The 19,553-nt window shown below is 36.4% G+C and overlaps 1 protein-coding gene across 3 annotated transcripts in view; it reads right to left on the reverse strand.

Moving 5' to 3' along the window:
• rgl2 (ral guanine nucleotide dissociation stimulator-like 2) overlaps positions 1 to 19,553 on the reverse strand; it is a 65,216-nt gene that overhangs the window by 3,937 nt on the left and 41,726 nt on the right. For 2 of the 3 annotated variants that reach the window (XM_022668648.2, XM_022668649.2), the window contains 8 exons: positions 17,893 to 17,949; positions 15,451 to 15,537; positions 14,586 to 14,618; positions 12,251 to 12,372; positions 12,066 to 12,155; positions 9,605 to 9,692; positions 7,429 to 7,653; positions 4,951 to 5,065 (listed from right to left, as the gene is read on the reverse strand). In XM_022668648.2, coding sequence (XP_022524369.2) covers positions 4,951 to 5,065; positions 7,429 to 7,653; positions 9,605 to 9,692; positions 12,066 to 12,155; positions 12,251 to 12,372; positions 14,586 to 14,618; positions 15,451 to 15,537; positions 17,893 to 17,949 — 817 coding nt within the window. Of the gene's footprint in view, positions 1 to 4,950; positions 5,066 to 7,428; positions 7,722 to 9,604; positions 9,693 to 12,065; positions 12,156 to 12,250; positions 12,373 to 14,585; positions 14,619 to 15,450; positions 15,538 to 17,892; positions 17,950 to 19,553 lie in introns of those variants that run through there. The other variant, XM_049464787.1, reaches the window with a different exon arrangement.

Below are 19,553 nucleotides of genomic sequence, written 5' to 3' on the forward strand. Positions count from 1 at the left end.
GTCCGGGGGGAAAATGGGAAGAGCTCATAATTCAACAAAGCACTTAAAAAACACAGAAAAGACTTACAGTAAAAGAGCAGGGAGATTCCAGTTCAGTCATTAATATAAAGAAAAACCTCTGGATAAAAGAGATGAAGTATAAACCCAAATCAGAAAAATGCTTATCAAAATAACACACTGTTTCTTATATTTACTTTTATTTCACTGCAGACAGAATGAATCCAAGATCCAATTACCTGTTTTGTCTGCTACATATTTTAAAAAGTAGGAATCGGCAAATTCTCTGGGCTTAGATGTATCTCAGATGGAAAATCATGTATTGTGGTCAGATGAGTCAGTATTCCAGATCTTTCCTGGAATAATCTTGGTGGTTGGTGTGGTGCAGTGGATAACCCCACTACCTGCCAGTGAGCTACCACATCATGTGGGAGACTAGGGTTCAATTCCCGGTCTGGGTGACTATACTGCACTATACCAATAAGAATCCTTGGGGCAGACCCTTAACACAATATATTGACCCAATTCTGTAACAGAAATAACCAGAGGTGGAAAAAGTACTGAAAAATTGTAATTAAGTAAAAGTACCTTTACTTTGGTAAAATTCTACTCAAGTAAAAGTAAAAAGTACTCAATTTAAAATGTACTTTGATTAAAAGTTACATAGTTACTTTTAATTCTTTGATGTAAAATATTGATTTTGATGTAAATTATTCCACATAATAATTTGGACCTTTCAGGCAGTATTTGTTCAGACCATCCCATAAAACAATTGGCATAGGTTTCTATGATCCATTTTTTTTCTTTACTGTTAAAAAGTTATGGTCATGTAGGTGACTTAAAACCGTATTTTTTATAGTTTTACAGTTCATTATTATTTTTTAAACATGCCGTTGCTATGCTTCAACTGCTATATTTTTTTTAACATTTAAGCAGATTGTTTAATGATAAAAGTACTTACCACCACATGCTTTCTCAGGTTTGATGTGGAAGTTTTGAAAGCTGACAGCTCTCTCCGGCAGGGCGGGGCATTTTACTCATAAAATCTACTCAATTACAGTAACTTGAGTAAAAAATTCATTACTTTCCACCTCTGGAAATAACCTTGTAAGTCACTCTGGATAAGAGTGTCAGATAAATGCCATAAAAAATTTAATTAAAATATAAATAGAAGATTAAAAGGACCACCCATTTTTATTTTTTTTGTAGGTTTTTTTCTTTGGGCTACATTTTACTTGCTATTTTTTTTTTATTTAGTTTTATTTTGGAGGGGTTTCTATCATAAATATTTATTGTGCTCTTTGTACATGTTCTGCTTTTGTAAAAAATAAAAAAAAGACAAAAAAATGACAAAAGAAGAATCATCAAGACTGATATCAGCAAAAAGTCCAAAAAGACAGGGTCTGTGTTGATGTGCGGTTGTCTCAGTACAAAGTGCACTGAGCGCAACACATGGTGCCTTCAAGACTGATTTTTTTTTTCTAAAATTGTCATGCATTGTTCAACCTTACCTTCTGTCCTCCCTATCGTTTCTACAGTAATTTCATCAATTATTCATGCAAATATATAAAGTAGGCTACGATGAAATATATTGCCGTGGTCACTTTGTATAAGCTTGGTTTATATAAGTGATATTAAAGTAATCTTCACAAAAATGCTTTATAATGTGGTTTTGCGACATGATGCTGCTTTACATTATTTGACGGACACTTTAAAAAACGTTAATTGAGTTTATTTTGATATTTCAATTTAAATACCTGTATAATTTTGAAAAAATTAGCTACTGCATCTACCTCATCTGTTTTCATTTGATACATACAGTTGTGGTCAAAAGTTTACATACACTTGTAAAAAAACATAATGTTATGGCTGTCTTGAGTTTTCAATAAGTTCTACAACTCTTATTTTTCTGTGATAGAGTGATCGGAACACATACATGTTTGTCACAAAAAACAGTCATAAAATTTGGTTCTTTCATAAATTTATTATGGGTCTGCTGAAAATGTCACCAAATCTGCTGGGTCAAAAATATACATACAGCAACAAAATTTGTCAATTTTGGTGATGTAGCGAGTTGTGTCAATCAAATTAGCTTCATGTCATGGCCTCTTCACTTCTTGTAAGTGATTCTGATTGACTACAGCTGTTGACTTCTCATGAGCCCATTTAAATAGGGCTCATTTGACCCAGTGATTAGACTCAGCTACAAAAGCTACAATGGGAAAGTCAAAGGAACTCAGTGTGGATCTGAAAAAGCGAATTATTGACTTGAACAAGTCAGGGAAGTCACTTGGAGCCATTTCAAAGCAGCTACAGGTCCCAAGAGCAACTGTGCAGACAATTATACGCAAGTATAAAGTGCATGGAACAGTTGTGTCACTGCCACGATCAGGAAGAAAACGCAAGCTATCACATGCTGCTGAGAGGAGATTGGTCAGGATGGTCAAGAGTCAACCAAGAATCACCAAGAAGCAGGTCTGCAAGGATTTGGAAGCTGATGGAACACAGGTGTCAGTCTCCACAGTCAAGCGTGTTTTACATCGCCATGGACTGAGAGGCTGCCGTGCAAGAAAGAAGCCCTTGCTCCAGAAAAGGCACCTTAAGACTCGGCTGAAGTTTGCTGCTGATCACATGGACAAAGATAAAACCTTCTGGAGGAAAGTTCTCTGGTCAGACGAAACAAAAATTGAGCTGTTTGGCCACAACACCCAGCAATATGTTTGGAGGAGAAAAGGTGAGGCCTTTAATCCCAGGAACACCATGCCTACTGTCAAGCATGGTGGTGGTAGTATTATGCTCTGGGGATGTTTTGCTGCCAGTGGAACTGGTTCTTTGCAGAAAGTAAATGGGATAATGAAGAAGGAGGATTACCTCCAAATTCTGCAGGAAAACTTAAAACCATCAGCCCGAAGGTTGGGTCTTGGGCGCAGTTGGGTGTTCCAACAAGACAATGACCCAAAACACACATCAAAAGTGGTAAAGGAATGGCTAAACCAGGCTAGAATTAAGGTTTTAGAATGGCCTTCCCAAAGTCCTGACTTAAACCCCATTGAGAACATGTGGACAGTGCTAAAGAAACGGGTTCATGCAAGAAAACCATCACATTTAGCTGAACTGCACCAATTCTGTCAAGAAGAGTGGTCAAACATTCGACCTGAAGCTTGCCAGGAGCTTGTGGATGGCTACCAAAAGCGCCTAGTTGCCGTGAAAATGGCCAAGGGACATGTAACCAAATACTAATGTTGCTGTATGTATATTTTTGACCCAGCAGATTTGGTGACATTTTCAGCAGACCCATAATAAATTTATGAAAGAACCAAATTTTATGACTGTTTTTTGTGACAAACATGTATGTGTTCCGATCACTCTATCACAGAAAAATAAGAGTTGTAGAACTTATTGAAAACTCAAGACAGCCATAACATTATGTTTTTTTACAAGTGTATGTAAACTTTTGACCACAACTGTATATATTGCTGCACTAAAAGATAGTAATTCTCATTTGTGAAAGTTTGGTTTAATGTCACTTTGAAATAAAGTTGTGAAAAAGTAAGCAATGATATTATTTTGTCATATTTTTCGACGAATAACTGAAAACATACTCAAATGTGATATCGTTATTGTGATATAACAAATTCCCTATCGATTTTTCCCATATCGCCCAGCACTAAACAAGACAATGCAAAACCACATGCTGCACACATTACAAAGGCATGTCTGCACAAGAAGAAGGCACAGGTATTAAACTGGCCTCCCTGCAGTCGTGATCTTTTTCCAGTAGGGAAAGTGTGGACAATTTGACAATTTGTGGAAAAATGTGACAACTCCAAACTGTTTCATACCTTAATACATGTCTGCAGAAAGAACGGGACACAATAAGACCTGAAACACTTCATAGCTTGGTATCCAAATCATGAAGCGCCAAAACATTGTTTAAAGGCACACTATGCAACATTTTTCAGTGCATATCAATGCGTTTCATATGAAGCCCCAACGTTGACATCCTGAAAAAAATGCACGACTCATTTAAGCGTGGGAACAAAATCATAATGCAATGAATGTGAATGTTATAATTAAGTCGTGGCCATGACTTATTAAGACGTGAGAACGAGACAAATTCATAGAGTCGTTGCCAGAGAATAATAAATCTTGATTTTCTGTAAATTAATGCCATAAATAAACAAATTATTACATCAAAGCTCCTTGAATCCAATGATAACCTTTAGTAATAAAATGGAAAGTGAATTGATTTCTTTTTATTTTCATCTCTGAATGAATTATGGAGATAGTTTGGAGTCTCTCTCAGTGAGACATGGAATAATTCATGGTATAAGTATAAGGCTCTTAATTTGCATACTAAAAGCTGATTGGCTCAGATGCAGACAGTTTACCCTCCTCAGACTGTCATATTGTTCACAACATCTGAGAGCTGCTTGCTCTTTTGGCTGTGAAACAAAAGGATCGTAATGGCTATGACTTAATTAACTAGTTCCCACACATTAATAAGTCGTGATTAGGCCTTAATTATCTTGTTCCCACTTTTTAATTATCTTGTTCCCACACATTAGGATCTCATTCCCATGCTGTAATTAGTCGATTTTTTTTTTACACTATGTCACATTAGGGGCTCCGTACAAACAATGTTTTGTTGTGCTTAAACCAATCACACAATGCTAAATTCACATTTATTTGGACTGTGTTGTAGACCTGAAATGCAGGAATGGCTGTATAATAACAGATATATTAAATATATTGGGTTTATACTGTCTGCAATCAAATATGCATCAAAGTAAATATAAGAAAGTGTCTGATTTCTGATTCTGATTTGGGGTTATAGCTAACAATGACTGGACGCTATCAGGTATCAGTACTGGAAAGCACATTTTTGCTAATCTATCACCCTGATCATGAACTGGAAAGAATGTGAAGGAAGGGGAAGAGGTGTGAGTGTACCTTTTCCGTCTGGAAGCAGTTGGATGAGCTCGTATTTGGAGGCCTCTCGAGGGTCTTGGTTATGCTTCTCTAATGCGGAGCTGATTACAGTGGGAGTTTTGTCGTTACTGGTGACCTGAGGCGATGCAGAGCAGAAAGCATGAAAGCAAATAGAGAAATGAGTGATCCGTATTACATTCAGCAGCAACAGCTCCACACAACAACTCCTCCATTAGGACTAGGATGGCGCAGTGAAATATTGTTTTTATTAGCATGATATTAGATACTGCCAGTTCAGGAAAAATCTCATTTGCACAATTTCCCCCAGTGCAGTCGATCAGTCAAGCAGAGTTTTTATCATAAGCAAAAACCACTGCAAAACAAATATCTATCAAGAAATGTCATTAACTGAAATAAAAATGAAAATCTGATCACGCTTTAAGATGCAGATCAGCCGACTGTGTACAGCTTTACTAATTTAGCATTGCTGAAACAGCAGAGCTTCACTAAACAGGCAGCTCTGCTTGTGTTACAGCCCCCAGTCATAATACGTCTTTATTTCTTTATTTGTGTCGTCTGCTGCTGAATTGTTTGAGTTTTACTCGTTTTTTAGCAGGGGCAGTGTCGTGCTTGGCCACCAGAGGGGCTCTCACTGTAAAATAGTCTTTTCTCTGGATCTACTGAACTATGGTCTGGTTCATTTGCAGTGTGAAAACACTTTTCTAGATGGACTCTCTCTGCCTATTATGAACAAAAATTTAAATGTATAGATGTACAGCTCTGGGAAAAAAATAGTTTATTGGATTTTACCAAATAAAAAACCTCTGGAATAATAATTTATATTATATTATTGATTAATAATAATAATAATCAAGAGGAAGAGTGAACTGCTTGATTTTTTGCACCAGAAGTGGCATAAAGTTATCCAAAAGCAGTGTGTAAGACTGGTGGAGGAGAGCATGCCAAGATGCATGAAAACTGTGATTAAAAACCAGGGTTATTCCACCAAATATTGATTTCTGAACTCTTAAAACTTTATGAATATGAACTTGTTTATTTGTATTATTTGAGGTCTGAAAGCTCTGCATGTTTTTATATTAGCCATTTATCATTTTCTGCAAAAAATGCTCTAAATTTTTCCCCTTTGTGTTTTGTATGTTCAAGTTGGCCTGACTTTTTTTGCAGTGCAAACATTGCATAAGACATCTCAGGGTGTTTTTTTTTGTGTGTGATGATGATTAAGGCATTGCTAACTGGGGATGCAGTATAAGCTTCCACTGCTTTTTAGCAGTGCTGAAAAATTGATACCGAATTAAAATAAAAAGACAAAATAATTCATACGGAACAAATTTAATTTACGTCACACTACAGTGTTTACTCTAACATTAGGATTATTTAATTCTATTCTATGATTAGAAAAGTTCTGGAAAATGTATGACTGCTGAGGTAGCTAGCTAGATACATTTTTGTACCTAGAAAAGCACAGCTGAGGTAAATGTATGATTAGAATAGCACTACTGATCTAAATATAAGACTATTATATTTACTGCACCATCTCAGTGCGGTTTGTCGTTTGTGTGATGATGATTAAGGCATCGCACGATGCTAATTATACCAAAAAGACAGAATAATTCATGCCAAACAAAGACTAATTTATTTTAAGTATTTTAGTATTTTAACTCTTCCATGTTTTCTTTAACATTGGGATTGTTTAATTCTATTCTATGATGAGAAAAGTTCTGCTTAGGTAAATTTATGACAATAATAGCACTGCTGAGGTAGCAAGCTAGATACATTTGTTCCTAGATTATCACAGCTAAAGAAAATGTATGATTAAAATAGCACTACTGATCTACTAAAATAACACTATTGATGATGAATATAAGACTATAATATTTACTGTACTATATTAGTGTGGTTTGTGATTAAGGCATTGCACAATGCTAACTGGGGATGTAGAATAAGCTTTCACTGCTTTTTAGCAATGCTAAAAAATGTATACTGAATTATACTGAAAAGACAGAATAATTCATACCGAACAAAGACTAATTTATTTTAAGTTACTCTACAATGTTTTCTTTAACATCAGTATTGTTTAATTCTATTCTATGATTAGAAAAGTTTTGCTTAGGTAAATGTATGACAATAAAAGAGCACAGCTAAGGTAAACGAATGATTAGAATAGCACTGCTGATCTAAATATAAGACTATTATATTTACTGTACCATCTCAGTGGGGTTTGTCTTGTGTGTGATGATGATTAAGGCATTGCATGATGCTAACTGGGGATGTAGCATAAGCGTTCACATCTTTTTAGCAATGCTAGACTCATAAAACCAGTGCACGGCTAAAGCAGCAAACCTTAGAAACATTATCTGATCAACTACATACTGATAAAGGTGGAAAATGATTCAGGCATAAATTATAATTTATTAATTTTATTTACTGCTCTTTAACTATTTATGTGTTTAAATTCATGCAGGTGTGGTGAGGCAGTACCAGAATGCTCCGATACAAGTTCCCATCGTGCAACTCCATCCGTATCCTGACGATTCTCATGTCCGGCCCCGCCCCCGGGGAGGCAGTGGAGGGAGCGTTGCCACAGGAGACGGAACGGCGATGTGATTTGACGACAGTGGGTGTGGTCAGTGCAGAGGGGGTGGGGTCATTGGGCGGTGGGGACGAATCAACATCCAGACAGGAGACGGAGGGGGATTTCATGTGCTGAAAATAACAGGTTGTGGTAATAGAGGGGTAACGGTAAAGATACTTACTGACATCATAAACAAGAACTTAAGGTGGTCCATGGAGGCGAAAGGAGATAAAAAGACACAGAAGAGCAAGGTTATCAAAAATTAATAATAATTGTTGATGATCTTGCTCTTCTGTATATTTTTAAGAACAACCATGTTTAATGGCAGGATGAATGAGTCAGAAATTATGTTTAAAAAAGACTAGACATGCACTGACTATTTTAATAATATATAATATTTGGCAACCATAAATCGTTGCTGTCCAATGAAAAACACTTAGCTCCAAAATAGCAACTTTACAGAAAAGACAAAAAAAAACCTTCTAAACTTTCAGTGGAAGTCAATGTAAAAAGAGTTTATTTCAGGTAATTTTGAAGAGTTTCTATTGGTCCGTTCATCAAGAAATTTTGGCACAGTGATAGGGACAGATTGTCTGTTTAAAAGATGTAGTAAATAACAAATTGACAAAAATGGGGATAAGTGTTTTTCATTGGACAGCAACGAAATATACCATAATACCATACTAATATACCAAATACTAGAGGTGTGCCAAAAAATCGATTCACATAAGAATCTTGATTCTCATTTACTACGATTCAGAATCGATTTAAAATGTCCCAAAATCGATTCTGAGGGGCGGGTTTTGGACTGATTTTGGGCTGGGTATTTTTGTTGGACCTGGCAACCCGCTTGTCCCTTCAAACCGAGGTCTTCCAGACCCACACAGAGCGTAGTAGGTGTTTGAGAATCACCGGTAAGATGGCAGAACAAGCACTATATTACCTTAGATTAACGTGTAGTTTTAATGTTTTATGGCAGAATGCTTCATAACAAGCATAAAAAAGATCGCTAGTAGTTAGTTTCAGTAACTGTTAGCTAGCTAACAAGCTAACTTTCCAGTTCCACCTTAAATAACGCTACAGGTGGCTGCGGGCTGCAGCATTTAAGGCGGAACGGAAAAATAAAATAAGCTAATCAGAGCTAATTTCAGCTCCTCATCACAGAGGAATTAAGGAATGGACAATATGAATTAATTTCTCCACCTCCTGCCCCCTTTCTGAAGAAATACAACGACCTTAAATTAACTAGTTAATCAGCAGCTGCTCCTGAACTTTAGCGCTCCACTGCTATCATCACATCAGCCCAGCAGCGTCACCTACACACCACCGCTAGTAGCCTTATAATAAAGCAGTGTTATTTATTATTTATTTATTGTTCATTAACGTCATTGTGATATCCCAGTGATTCCTCTGTCACTGAGGACCCACATTCCTGCACATTTTATTGTTTTTGTAACACATTACTTGCTCCAGGACCAGTGTATATTATGGAGGGTTTTTTTTCAATAAGATTCATAAGCCAGAAGCAGAAATTTTTATAATTCAAATCGTTTTGAATCAAAAATCGATTTTGAATCGAATCGTGACCCCCAAAATCGGAATCGAATCGAATCGTGAGATAGTAATCGATTCCCACCCCTACCAAATACTAATGACTTTTTGCCCAAATAGGTGAAAAGACAGAATAATTTATACTGAACAAAGATTAATTTATTTTAATTTACAGTACAGTGTTTACTCTAACAACTCTAGGATTTTTTAAATGTATTCTACAATTAGAAAAGTTCAGCTGTATGACAATATTATGACAATTAATGACATTTTATGACAATTTATGGCTAGCTAGATACATTTGTACCTAGAAGAGCACGGCTGAAGTAAATGTATGATTAAAATAGCACTACTGATCTAAATATAAGACTATTATTGAACTTGAAACGTGTTTGGCCTTCTGTGAAATCTTTTAAATGTTTGATGCACTCCTAGTAAAGATTTTGTAAAAAAAATACCAGAATTTGATCAGAGGGATGAGTCTTTAATGATCTGCATGCAGTGTGATGCAGTGAACATCCTGGTCTTTACCTTGGCGAGCTTTGAAAGCAAGTGATTGACAGGTGAAGGGAAGTCAAATATTCCATCGGCATCAACGCTTGTCACAGTAGAGAGGGCACTTAGAGAGAGAGAGAGAGAGAGGGAGGGAGGGAGGGAAAGAAGGGAGAGAGAGAATAAATGGAGGACAGAACAATCCAATTTGTCACAAACTGCACTCAGCGAGGCGGCTCGTCAGCATGCGCTGTTTACAGGATTTATCCTGAACAGACAGAAAACTGCCACAGTCTCTGAACAAAGGGCTCTAGCTAATAGCAGAAAGGCTTTGCAGACCACACACACACACACACACATATCAACACACACGCACATACATATGGTTTTCTGCATACACTGCATATACTGCCCAGTCTTAGTAAAGACAGAGCCTTAAAACTGCTGCAACTGCTGTTAAAACTGTTCAGTCCAGAGGCCTCATTTACTTATACTACAGGTTCAATGAATAACAGTATAATGCAGTTTTGAACAAGGTGTAGTTCAGCAGTTTTGGATTATTTTACATAATTTTATAAGACTAGGGCTGGGTATCATTTTTAAATTTGCAATACCAGTAACGATAGAATACTTTGAATTCAGTTACGACACCCAAACTGTACTTTTTCTAAATTGTAACAAAAAAAAAAAAAAATAATAATAATAATTATTCTCACACAACGTATTTATTTAACAGTGGACATGACTAATCTTATTCTCATACTGTCACCATGAGATACTCCATCTTTCTGCATATTGTTGGAACAAACAGTGAGCATATTTTGAAGCAATCAATTTGAAGAATCATCGTGAACGTGTTCCCCTGGTTTCTGTGTGCTCTCTCTGCTTGTGTGCGCCAGAGCACAGTCGCAGGAGTTTTTAACTTGCTCTCCTCATTTGGTGCGTTTCTGCGCATTTCATGCAAAGTATTGAAAACAGGCTCCAATGTTTTTTTTTTACATTTTGGTCGGCACAACCCTACTTAAAGCACCACTAGGTAGGATTGAGATTTTGTGCTCGTGGGCTCCCCCTACAGTTGTAGAGTGTAATAAATATTTCAGGCGGATTAGTTTCTCTTTCTCGTTTTCTGGCTTTCACAGACATATTCGGTCTCTTTCCAGCTTCTGCCAGAGTGTCTGTATGTTAGTTTGTAAAGAATGAACCAGCAGTCCTTGTAGAACTGTTCCGACTAAAGGTCGGAAAGCAGGTCGCAGTTCTCATTAGCGTTGGTTGCGGCCGCCTCGGAAAACTTACAGAGTCTGGTTTGAGCTCAGAGGAGCTCCGGCACAGACACAAGAGCACCGCTTTTCCTCCTATTACACCTCAATGCAGCGCTGCAGTGAGTTTCAAGCTGTAATTTTACTTCTTTAAAAAGATCAAAAATCAAGGAAATTCTAGTGGGGCTTTAAGACGAGCATTAGTGAAAATGCTCGCTGCAAAAACTGCAACACCAGTATTTAATATGGTGACAACTGTAACAATACATACAATCTAGAAGAATCAGCACATGTTGCATACTAGTGATTTTTGGAGTAACTGTCTCTACTGCTGAAAGAAGGCTCTCGACTAAGTTTTGGAACATATAGCTGTGAAGATTTTATTGCACCTAGTGACAAGAGAACTGGTGAGATCAGGATGACCCACCACGTCCCTAACTACCCAAATCATACCAAAAGTACTGAATGGAGCTCCATCATTCAATAATTCCAAAGAAAACAGTTTCACTGCTTCACATCTCAGTAGTGGGGGGCTTTATACCCCTCTAAACCACACCTGGCATTAGGCATTTTGATAATAAGTTCACATGTGTTTATCTAATCAAAAATCTACTTCTACTGAAGAAACAGGACTAGTATCGTGTCCCAAAACTTAAATGATAAAGAATGCTGCACTGACCTGCAAGATATGAGTGTGGTGTTTGCATGGACAATTCTGGCCAGATGCTGCCAGTCACAATCATTAGCACCCACTGCACTGAGCTGTCCACCGTGGGTGGTAATGCCTTCTATGACACATGTCAAACGCCCACACAACTTGTGATGTCCATCTAGCTCCTACAGTCAACTCCCATAATTTATATCACTTTGCCGTAAGCATGCTGATCATATGCCACTATGAATTTACATACTGCTATGCCATGACTTTTGGCATGCTGGTGTAGAGTACACTGTATGGGCACAATTGTTATCATTTTTATGTTCTTGATATTACCCATTGTGTAGCTATACTCGCTTATATTGTACTAAAACCTTATAGCTAAACTTGTGGCTAATATGTTTCACAAGTTTATTTCTAATGTTAAAAGGCAGTTATGATTTATGGCAGCATGCAGGAGTGGAGTGTATGCACAGGATGGAGGTTTAGAAGTGCTGGGAGTGTTTCGTTGCTTTGTTTGCTGTGTGTGTGTGTTTGTGAGTGAGTGTGTGAGTGAGGCTTTGGCTGAGTGTGAGTGGGAACTTACTCAGGACACTCTGTGATGACCACCGTCGGGTGCAGAGCTCGTCCAGGACTTGGGTCACCGTGAGACTCAATCTGATTGGACAGTCTGTAGCTGCATCACAGCAGACACAGAATGTCATAAACCATGTCCGTATACAGATTATGTGAAAGATAAAGAAAATAATAAAGACACACTTCAGCGCTCACCTCTCCTCCTCGGTCAGCGTAGGCACACTGTGGTACCAGTGCAAAAACGACTCGTCTGATCGGAAAGTGCTGTTTCTGCAGGACGACTGGAGGAGCCGGATTTTAGCCAGAACCTCAAACTCCTTTAGAGAAGAAACAGAAAAATAAATTTATGGAGTTCTCAGAGTGTTGCAATGACAAACCCCAACATTAACCTTTGGGGACAGACTTCTACCTATGTAGTTTTTTAATTATAGCTATTTTTTTTTTACTTTTACAATAAAAATACTAATAGACAGACTTGGTGCTAAGGCTGCATAGTAATTTATATGTAGGTTTGATCAGATGAGAATGTGGAGCTTCTTGTGAGCCACAAATGACCAATGAGAGGGCAGGTTCTCTTTCGTTTAGAGTCCTATTTTGCGATCTATAAGTCAAATGCATATTGTGCAGCTGGATTTAGGGCATGTCTGAGTGTATTTGGTATCATAAGGGCATAAAAACTACGCCTTGCAAAGCTCAAAATGCTCAAAAGGCATGAATTAATTATCTTATTTAATAATGGGTGTGTTTTGGGAGTAACGTAAAATAAACCAATCAGAGTGCCAGTTGTCATTCCCTTTAAGAGTCAGGTGAGCTCTGACTTTGGCGCATTCGTATCTTAACAGCTCAGCGTTTTTGGCGTCGCAGCAAAAAATACTGACCTGCGTCTTATCGTTGTGAAGATCAGTGTTGGGCACGTTACTTTGAAAAAGTAACTGAGTTACTAACTGAGTTACTCCACTATAAAAGTAACTAGTTACCAGTTAAAATAACTATTGCGTTACTATTGCGTTTAGTAAGATTTTTTTATGAACCTCACTGTGATCTATTGTTCTATAAATTCGTTTTCAGCTTCTCCTCCGTGGTTGAAAGCAGCTGTTCTGTGTGTGTGAGGCTTGTATCACACACAGCGGAACTTTTTTGTCAGAGGGCGGGGCTGTGCTCATGCAGCGGCTCTCTCTATTGAAATGAATAGGATGAGCTGTGCTGGTGGACGGGGAGAGGGTGCGTCTTTCTAAAATTTAATTTCAAGTTGCGGGCCACAAAATATCATTCTGCGGGCCGCGAGTTTGAGTTTGAGTTTGCCCACCGGTTGAGAAACCCTGGTTTATCTCATCCTCCCCTCCATTGTGACTCACACACATACATGCACTTTTGTCTGTATGCGCAAAGTAAAAAAAAGTTCATTGAGCGGCTAAAGTAACGTGCAGTAACGGGGTGTCGGAAATGGTAACAGTGTTATAGTTACAGTCAGAGTAATTAGTTAGATTACTCGTTACTGAAAAAAGTAACGGCGTTAGTAACACCGTTTATTTCAACACTGTTACTCCCATCACTGGTGTAGATACACCAGCAGCTTATTTAAGGGAACAGAAATGTTATTTTATTCTTTATTCTGTTCATTGTTGAGTTAAAATTTGGGTTTGTCTAGGCTAATTTCGGTCATGCCAGACATTGAACACATCTCATTTCCAGACCACCACACCCATCAGTGTAGATTTTTTTTCCTAAACTCTGACGCTATTTTAACAGTGCGGCACAAGGCGTGAAAATAGACTGCTGTCGGGGTGTAAGATAGGAATTGCAAAGGGTTTACAATAGGGTCACAACAAGTGGAATCAAGTGATCTCCAATCTGTATTGAATGAAAACCTGCTGCCACATCGGCACATTATGAATAACACTAGAGATTCTTGGTGAAAGGATATTTTATCCTTATTTGCATTTAATTATCTGTAATTTGACTAGGGTTGTCCAAACTTTTGAATACAACTATATAACTGTGCAGTAGGGCTGCAACGATTATCTGATATAATCAATATTATATAATATTAAACAAAAAACATTTGTCAATATTTCAGAGTTGACTAATTATTAGGGGTGGGCAAAATTATATCGTATACAATATATCGTGACACCGAAATAATAATGATATTAAAAATCCATATTGTGATAATAGGGCTGTTTTGTTTTAAAGCTTCACAGTAAATAATGGACTACTTTTAAGTGTATTTATTGTCTAATTGTTTTAGTTTGCAGTTGATATGCACGAAAATATTCTGAAATATTTTTGCTGCACTATATTATTTTAAGCTATATTATTTATTTTGCCACATTATGATTATTCTGTTACACTATTATACTATATATCTAAAATTAATGAATCATTTTTCTGTTATCCTATATCGCCAAATGTATATCGTTATCGCAAAAATACCCTGAAATATTGTGATATTATTTTAGAGCCATATCGCCCACCCCTACTAATTATTCATTTGTCATTTGTTTTTCTTAATATTGAAAAATTCACTTACTCGTCTCCGCTTATCAAAGTTAATGTAGCCATTCTGAAGAGAGAGAGAGAAATTATTATTCTAGTGTATAGTTGTAGTTTTTAAACATGATCAAACATATAGAAATATGGACAAAAATATTTGATATTCATGTGATTATTTTCTAATTTTAATCGTTTTAAGACCTTTCCCAGAGTCATTTACATCTGAGAGTTTCAGAGAGTGATGATCCACTCATCATCAACAACAAACATCAAGATTAATATGCAGCTCTGGAGCAGTGGAACAGTGATCTCTGAATGCTCTATACTTTTGGAATGAGTTGGAGAGTTGGAGATGAGGTGGGGTGGTGAATATCCAACCTTTTTCTGACAAAGTAAATACAATAGTAATCACAACTTTAATTTAAACCTTTAATATTTGATGTTATATGTACTCCTAACAGCACAGTAAATCAAAAATCTGTATTATAGCCCAGTCATCCAAAAGAAATAACATTAAATAAAATAAAATAATAAAAATACAGTGATATACTGTGAAACGGTTCGAATCTATATAAAATACCATGATATATATTTTGGTCATGCCGACCCGCAAAACACATTACAACCTACTGCACTGAGCTGTCCTCTGTGGCATATGCTTAATGCCCACACAACTTGTAATGTCCATCTGGCTCCTACAGTCGACTTCCATAATTCATATCACTTTGCCATAGGCATGCTGATCATATGCCACTGTGAATTTATATAGTGCTATGCCATGACTTTTGGCATGCTGCTGTACAGTACAATGTAATGTACTGATCTCAGTAACTAATGCTCTTGTCAATGTATGCAATCAGTTTCTCACAGCAATGTGCCTAGGTGTGTATGCTATGTCTTACCTCTAGTCTGTCTTTGACTGCAGCGTCCAGCATTGTGAGATCAGTCAGGAAGATGCCCAGGTATGGAACAGTGCCCTGAGCACTGGACTACAGGACAGAGAGAGAGAGAGAGAGAGACAGAGCATTATTCCTAATGCTGTTAGCTGACTAATGAGCATTAAAGAATCCTTCATTTACATTTACATTTACACCCAGTGTAAGTTTATTCCATCACACATCCATCATGTCTGTCTTTTGTTGGACTTTGACTATTGCCATCAAGAATGAAGGAGCTGCTCCGTTTTTGGCTTTGTAGGCCAGAGTCAGGGTTTTGTGTCTAATGTGAACGGCAACTGGATGTAAGTGGAGGAAACGAAGCAAAAGAGTCACATGACTAAACTTCGGAAGATTGAAAAAGTGTCGTACTGCCTCTTTATGAATCAGTTGCAGGGGCCTGTTGGCTCACAGTGGAAAACTCACTGTCCAGTGAAAAACAAGTATCGATTTTTAGTTTACTACTTAAATTAAACAGACAAACTGTCTCTTACAATGTGCCAAAATTTCTTGATGAACGGACCAACGAAAATTCTCCAAAATGCTCTGAAATAAAATCTTTTTACAATTACTTACATTTAAGGTTTAGACGGTTTGTTCTCTTTCCTGTAAAGTTAATGTTTTGGAGATACTTCTCTTTCATTGGACAGAAATGATAAGCACCTAAGTGCCTTACTTGGAGAGAAAAGGTCGAATTCTCTAGATGTTACACAGGAAAATTCAGATAACTGGTCATCCATAACTTCTCCAAGGCTTTACAGAAACCTCTACAGCCTTTGTAAGGGTAATATACACCCTCCATCAGATTTTATAGCAAATCGGCCAATTGCAGATCATGCAGCCGGATTTAGGGGCGTGTCTGTGTATCTTTGGTATCATGAGGGTGCAAAAAATATTCTCCTAATTAATCTTGGGGGTGTTTTGGGCGTAAGGTGAAATAAACCAATCAGTGTGTCAATTGGTAATTGGTAACTGACTTTGGCACGTTGGTATCTTAACAGTGCGGTGCTTTTTTTTGTCTCAGTAGAGAATGCTGACCTGCGTGTTCACACTGTGAAGATACACCAGCAGCTCATTTAAGGGAACAGCAATGTTATTTAATTTTTTATTCTGTTTATTTTTTAGTTAAAAGTCGGTTGTCTGAGCACTGGGCGCACCTATAGGAATGGACTCTGATGATTGGCTATTGTCATGGTTTTAATCAGTCAGTGGAGCTCCTGTGTTTTTTACCACCAAAATATCAACATGGCAGAAATGTACACAAATGTACACACATCACTTCCAGACCACCACACCCATCAGTGTAGATTTATTCCTAAACTCCAACGATATTTTAGTAGTTCGGGTGCAAGACATGAAAAAAGTCTGTTGTTGTACCTGTCCCTCCCTATCTGAAGGTAATGGTCAAAACCTGTAAAGTCTATATCTATATCTAGTCTATAGCCCTCCAAGCATACAGTACAGGCAGTGTAATGACTATAGTGAAAAAAGTAGATTAAAGTATACTAAGCATTGTTATGCTATAGTGCACTAAAGTGAACTTGTAGCCACTTTATTAATCAGTATATTTAAAGAGTGCTAAAATGGAACGTTTTTGTACTTATTATACTTTAATTGTATAAAAATAGTCTTACTTAAATTGTAGTGTCCTTAACTGTACTAAAATTTAACTATTTTAAATATTCTTAAGTAACATTTAAACATTTAAACTACTTCATGTATGCAACCCCATATTTTAAACATGCTTACAGTATAAAATTATAATACATTTAATGAGTATTACAACTGTATCACTATTATACACTATTATACAAGTACAAATATACTTCTTGTTCCTTTTGTTTGTAAGTAGAACACTTCTAGTAAACTTTGTTGGGTATAAAAATATATTTTAAAAATATATATTTAACTATACAATTTTTAGCGTGTTAGAAATTTACTTAAAAAAAATATTATTAGTAGTAATTTAATTTACTTTCTAAAAAGTTACATGATACATTGTACTTTAAGTGAACTACTGTCACAGTTGTTTTTAACACACTTTGCTAAAAATGTACAAAAGTTTATTTGGAAATAAATATTTTAGAAGTATAATAACTGAATTACATTAAACTGAAAGTGTACTATAGTACATAATAGTAGTCTATTATTTTTAAATACACTATATTGTAATTAAAAAGTATGATCAAAACTTACTTTCAAACATTTGATGAAAGCATACTATTAATGTACTTTTAATATATTTTAAGTACGTACATAAAACTGTTAGTAAATTTGCAGCATACTTAAGAATTTTTCAATATGTTTTAAGTACAATTAAGTATATATTTCAGTAAAAAAAAATTATATATATTTTCAGAACAGTTTAAAATCATATTTGTACATTTGTTACATGTTAGGCGTACTTACCGTGTGTCTTCTGTTGTTGATTTTAGTGTCTACATTAGCAGTTTTAGAAGTCCCCTCCTGCACAACACAAGAGAGTGAGTTATTATGAAGCACAGGGGCATTCCAGAGGAACATACATTTTGAAAAAAAGTGCTGTTTACTACATTCTGACATATTTATGTCCTGCTGAAAAGTCCAGCTTGAGACCAGCATTTGCTGAGGGATTCAGCACAGGGTTTCAGATTGTAGAAATACCCTATGCTGGTAACCATTAACCAGCTTGACCAGCCTGAACTGATCATGCTGTTCTTTTAGAAGGCCATGCATAGTTACATACAGTTTAAAATAAAATATCACAAACAACCGTGCATCAAGTACAAAAGCAAATGTTAGGAGGCCTGTGCTAATTGTTTATTCAGCAACGGTGGTTTGATTATTATTATAATGACTATAATAGAACAGCCCTGAACCTGGAGGCTGTCTAATAATTGCCTGGGCCTGAGTGCTTAAGGGAACTGGAGGCCGTTTTTCACAAGGCCAAAATACTGTTTATAAACTTCCTATTTTAGCAAATCAATACAGAAAAGAACAACACAAAACTCAATAAGACAAAAAATAAATAATGCTCCCCTGGATTGCTACAAAACTCATGCAGTTATGTCTCAGGCAGATATGTAAATTATTACAGATGATAATTTACCTCTAAATGGTATGAAAGTGCTTTCCCCACTGCCCTATAAAAAGACTCTCAGAGACTAATTTTGGGTAATGTTTCCTTTTAAAATGTTCTGCAATGGAAATAAATACTAAAATCAAGAACTATGAAGAAAAACATATAGAATTATTTAGTAAAAAAATGTTTAACAAACCAGAATACACACATTTATAATTTATATTCTTTAAATTAGCTCCCGGTTAGATAGAGACAGTTTTGCACATCTTGGCTGGATTTTCTCAGTTAGAGTTATGAGGTAGAGTCTCCTGTAATTTAGGCTTTCAGTAAACAGCTGTGCTGAACTCGTCAAGAGTTAATTACTTGAATTTCTTGTCTCTTAATTTAGGTGATTAAGAGCATCAGTTGTAAAGTAGTGAAGAGGTAGAGTTACAGGTATACAGTGAATAGCTCTGTTTGAGTAATGTTCTAATCCATATAATGAGAAGCAAGAACTACTCAACTAAGTAAAGAAAAAAAATACTTTAAGACATAAAGGGTGAGTCAATCTAAAAGACAATTTCACGAACTTTTAAAGTATCCTTAATTGCAGTTGCAAAGACTATCAAAAACATTATGATGGAACTGGCACTAATCAGGACCGTTCCAGAAAAGGAAGAGCAAGAGTTACATCTGTTGCACAGGATAAGTTCATCAGAGGAACCAGCCTCAGAAATAAACACAAGTTAACAGCTTAACCCCAGATAAGAGCATCTAAATGCTTCTTCACAGAGTATTTTTGTTTGTTTAACACTTTTAAGTTACTACAGGATTCCTTATGTGTTCCTTCATAGTATGTTTCAACTCAGTATCAATTTACAATGTAGAAAAGTGATTTAATTTGAGGTTTTGGGGGATTTGGGGATTTAGAGACCTCTCTGAAGAGAATGTGTAACTGCACTGAGCATGAGTATTGTTCTAATCCATATTATGGTAAGAACTACCGGTACTCAACTTAAGTTAAAACTTT

Source organism: Astyanax mexicanus, chromosome 1 (genome assembly GCF_023375975.1).
Source record: "Astyanax mexicanus isolate ESR-SI-001 chromosome 1, AstMex3_surface, whole genome shotgun sequence".
Lineage (NCBI taxonomy): Eukaryota > Metazoa > Chordata > Actinopteri > Characiformes > Acestrorhamphidae > Astyanax > Astyanax mexicanus.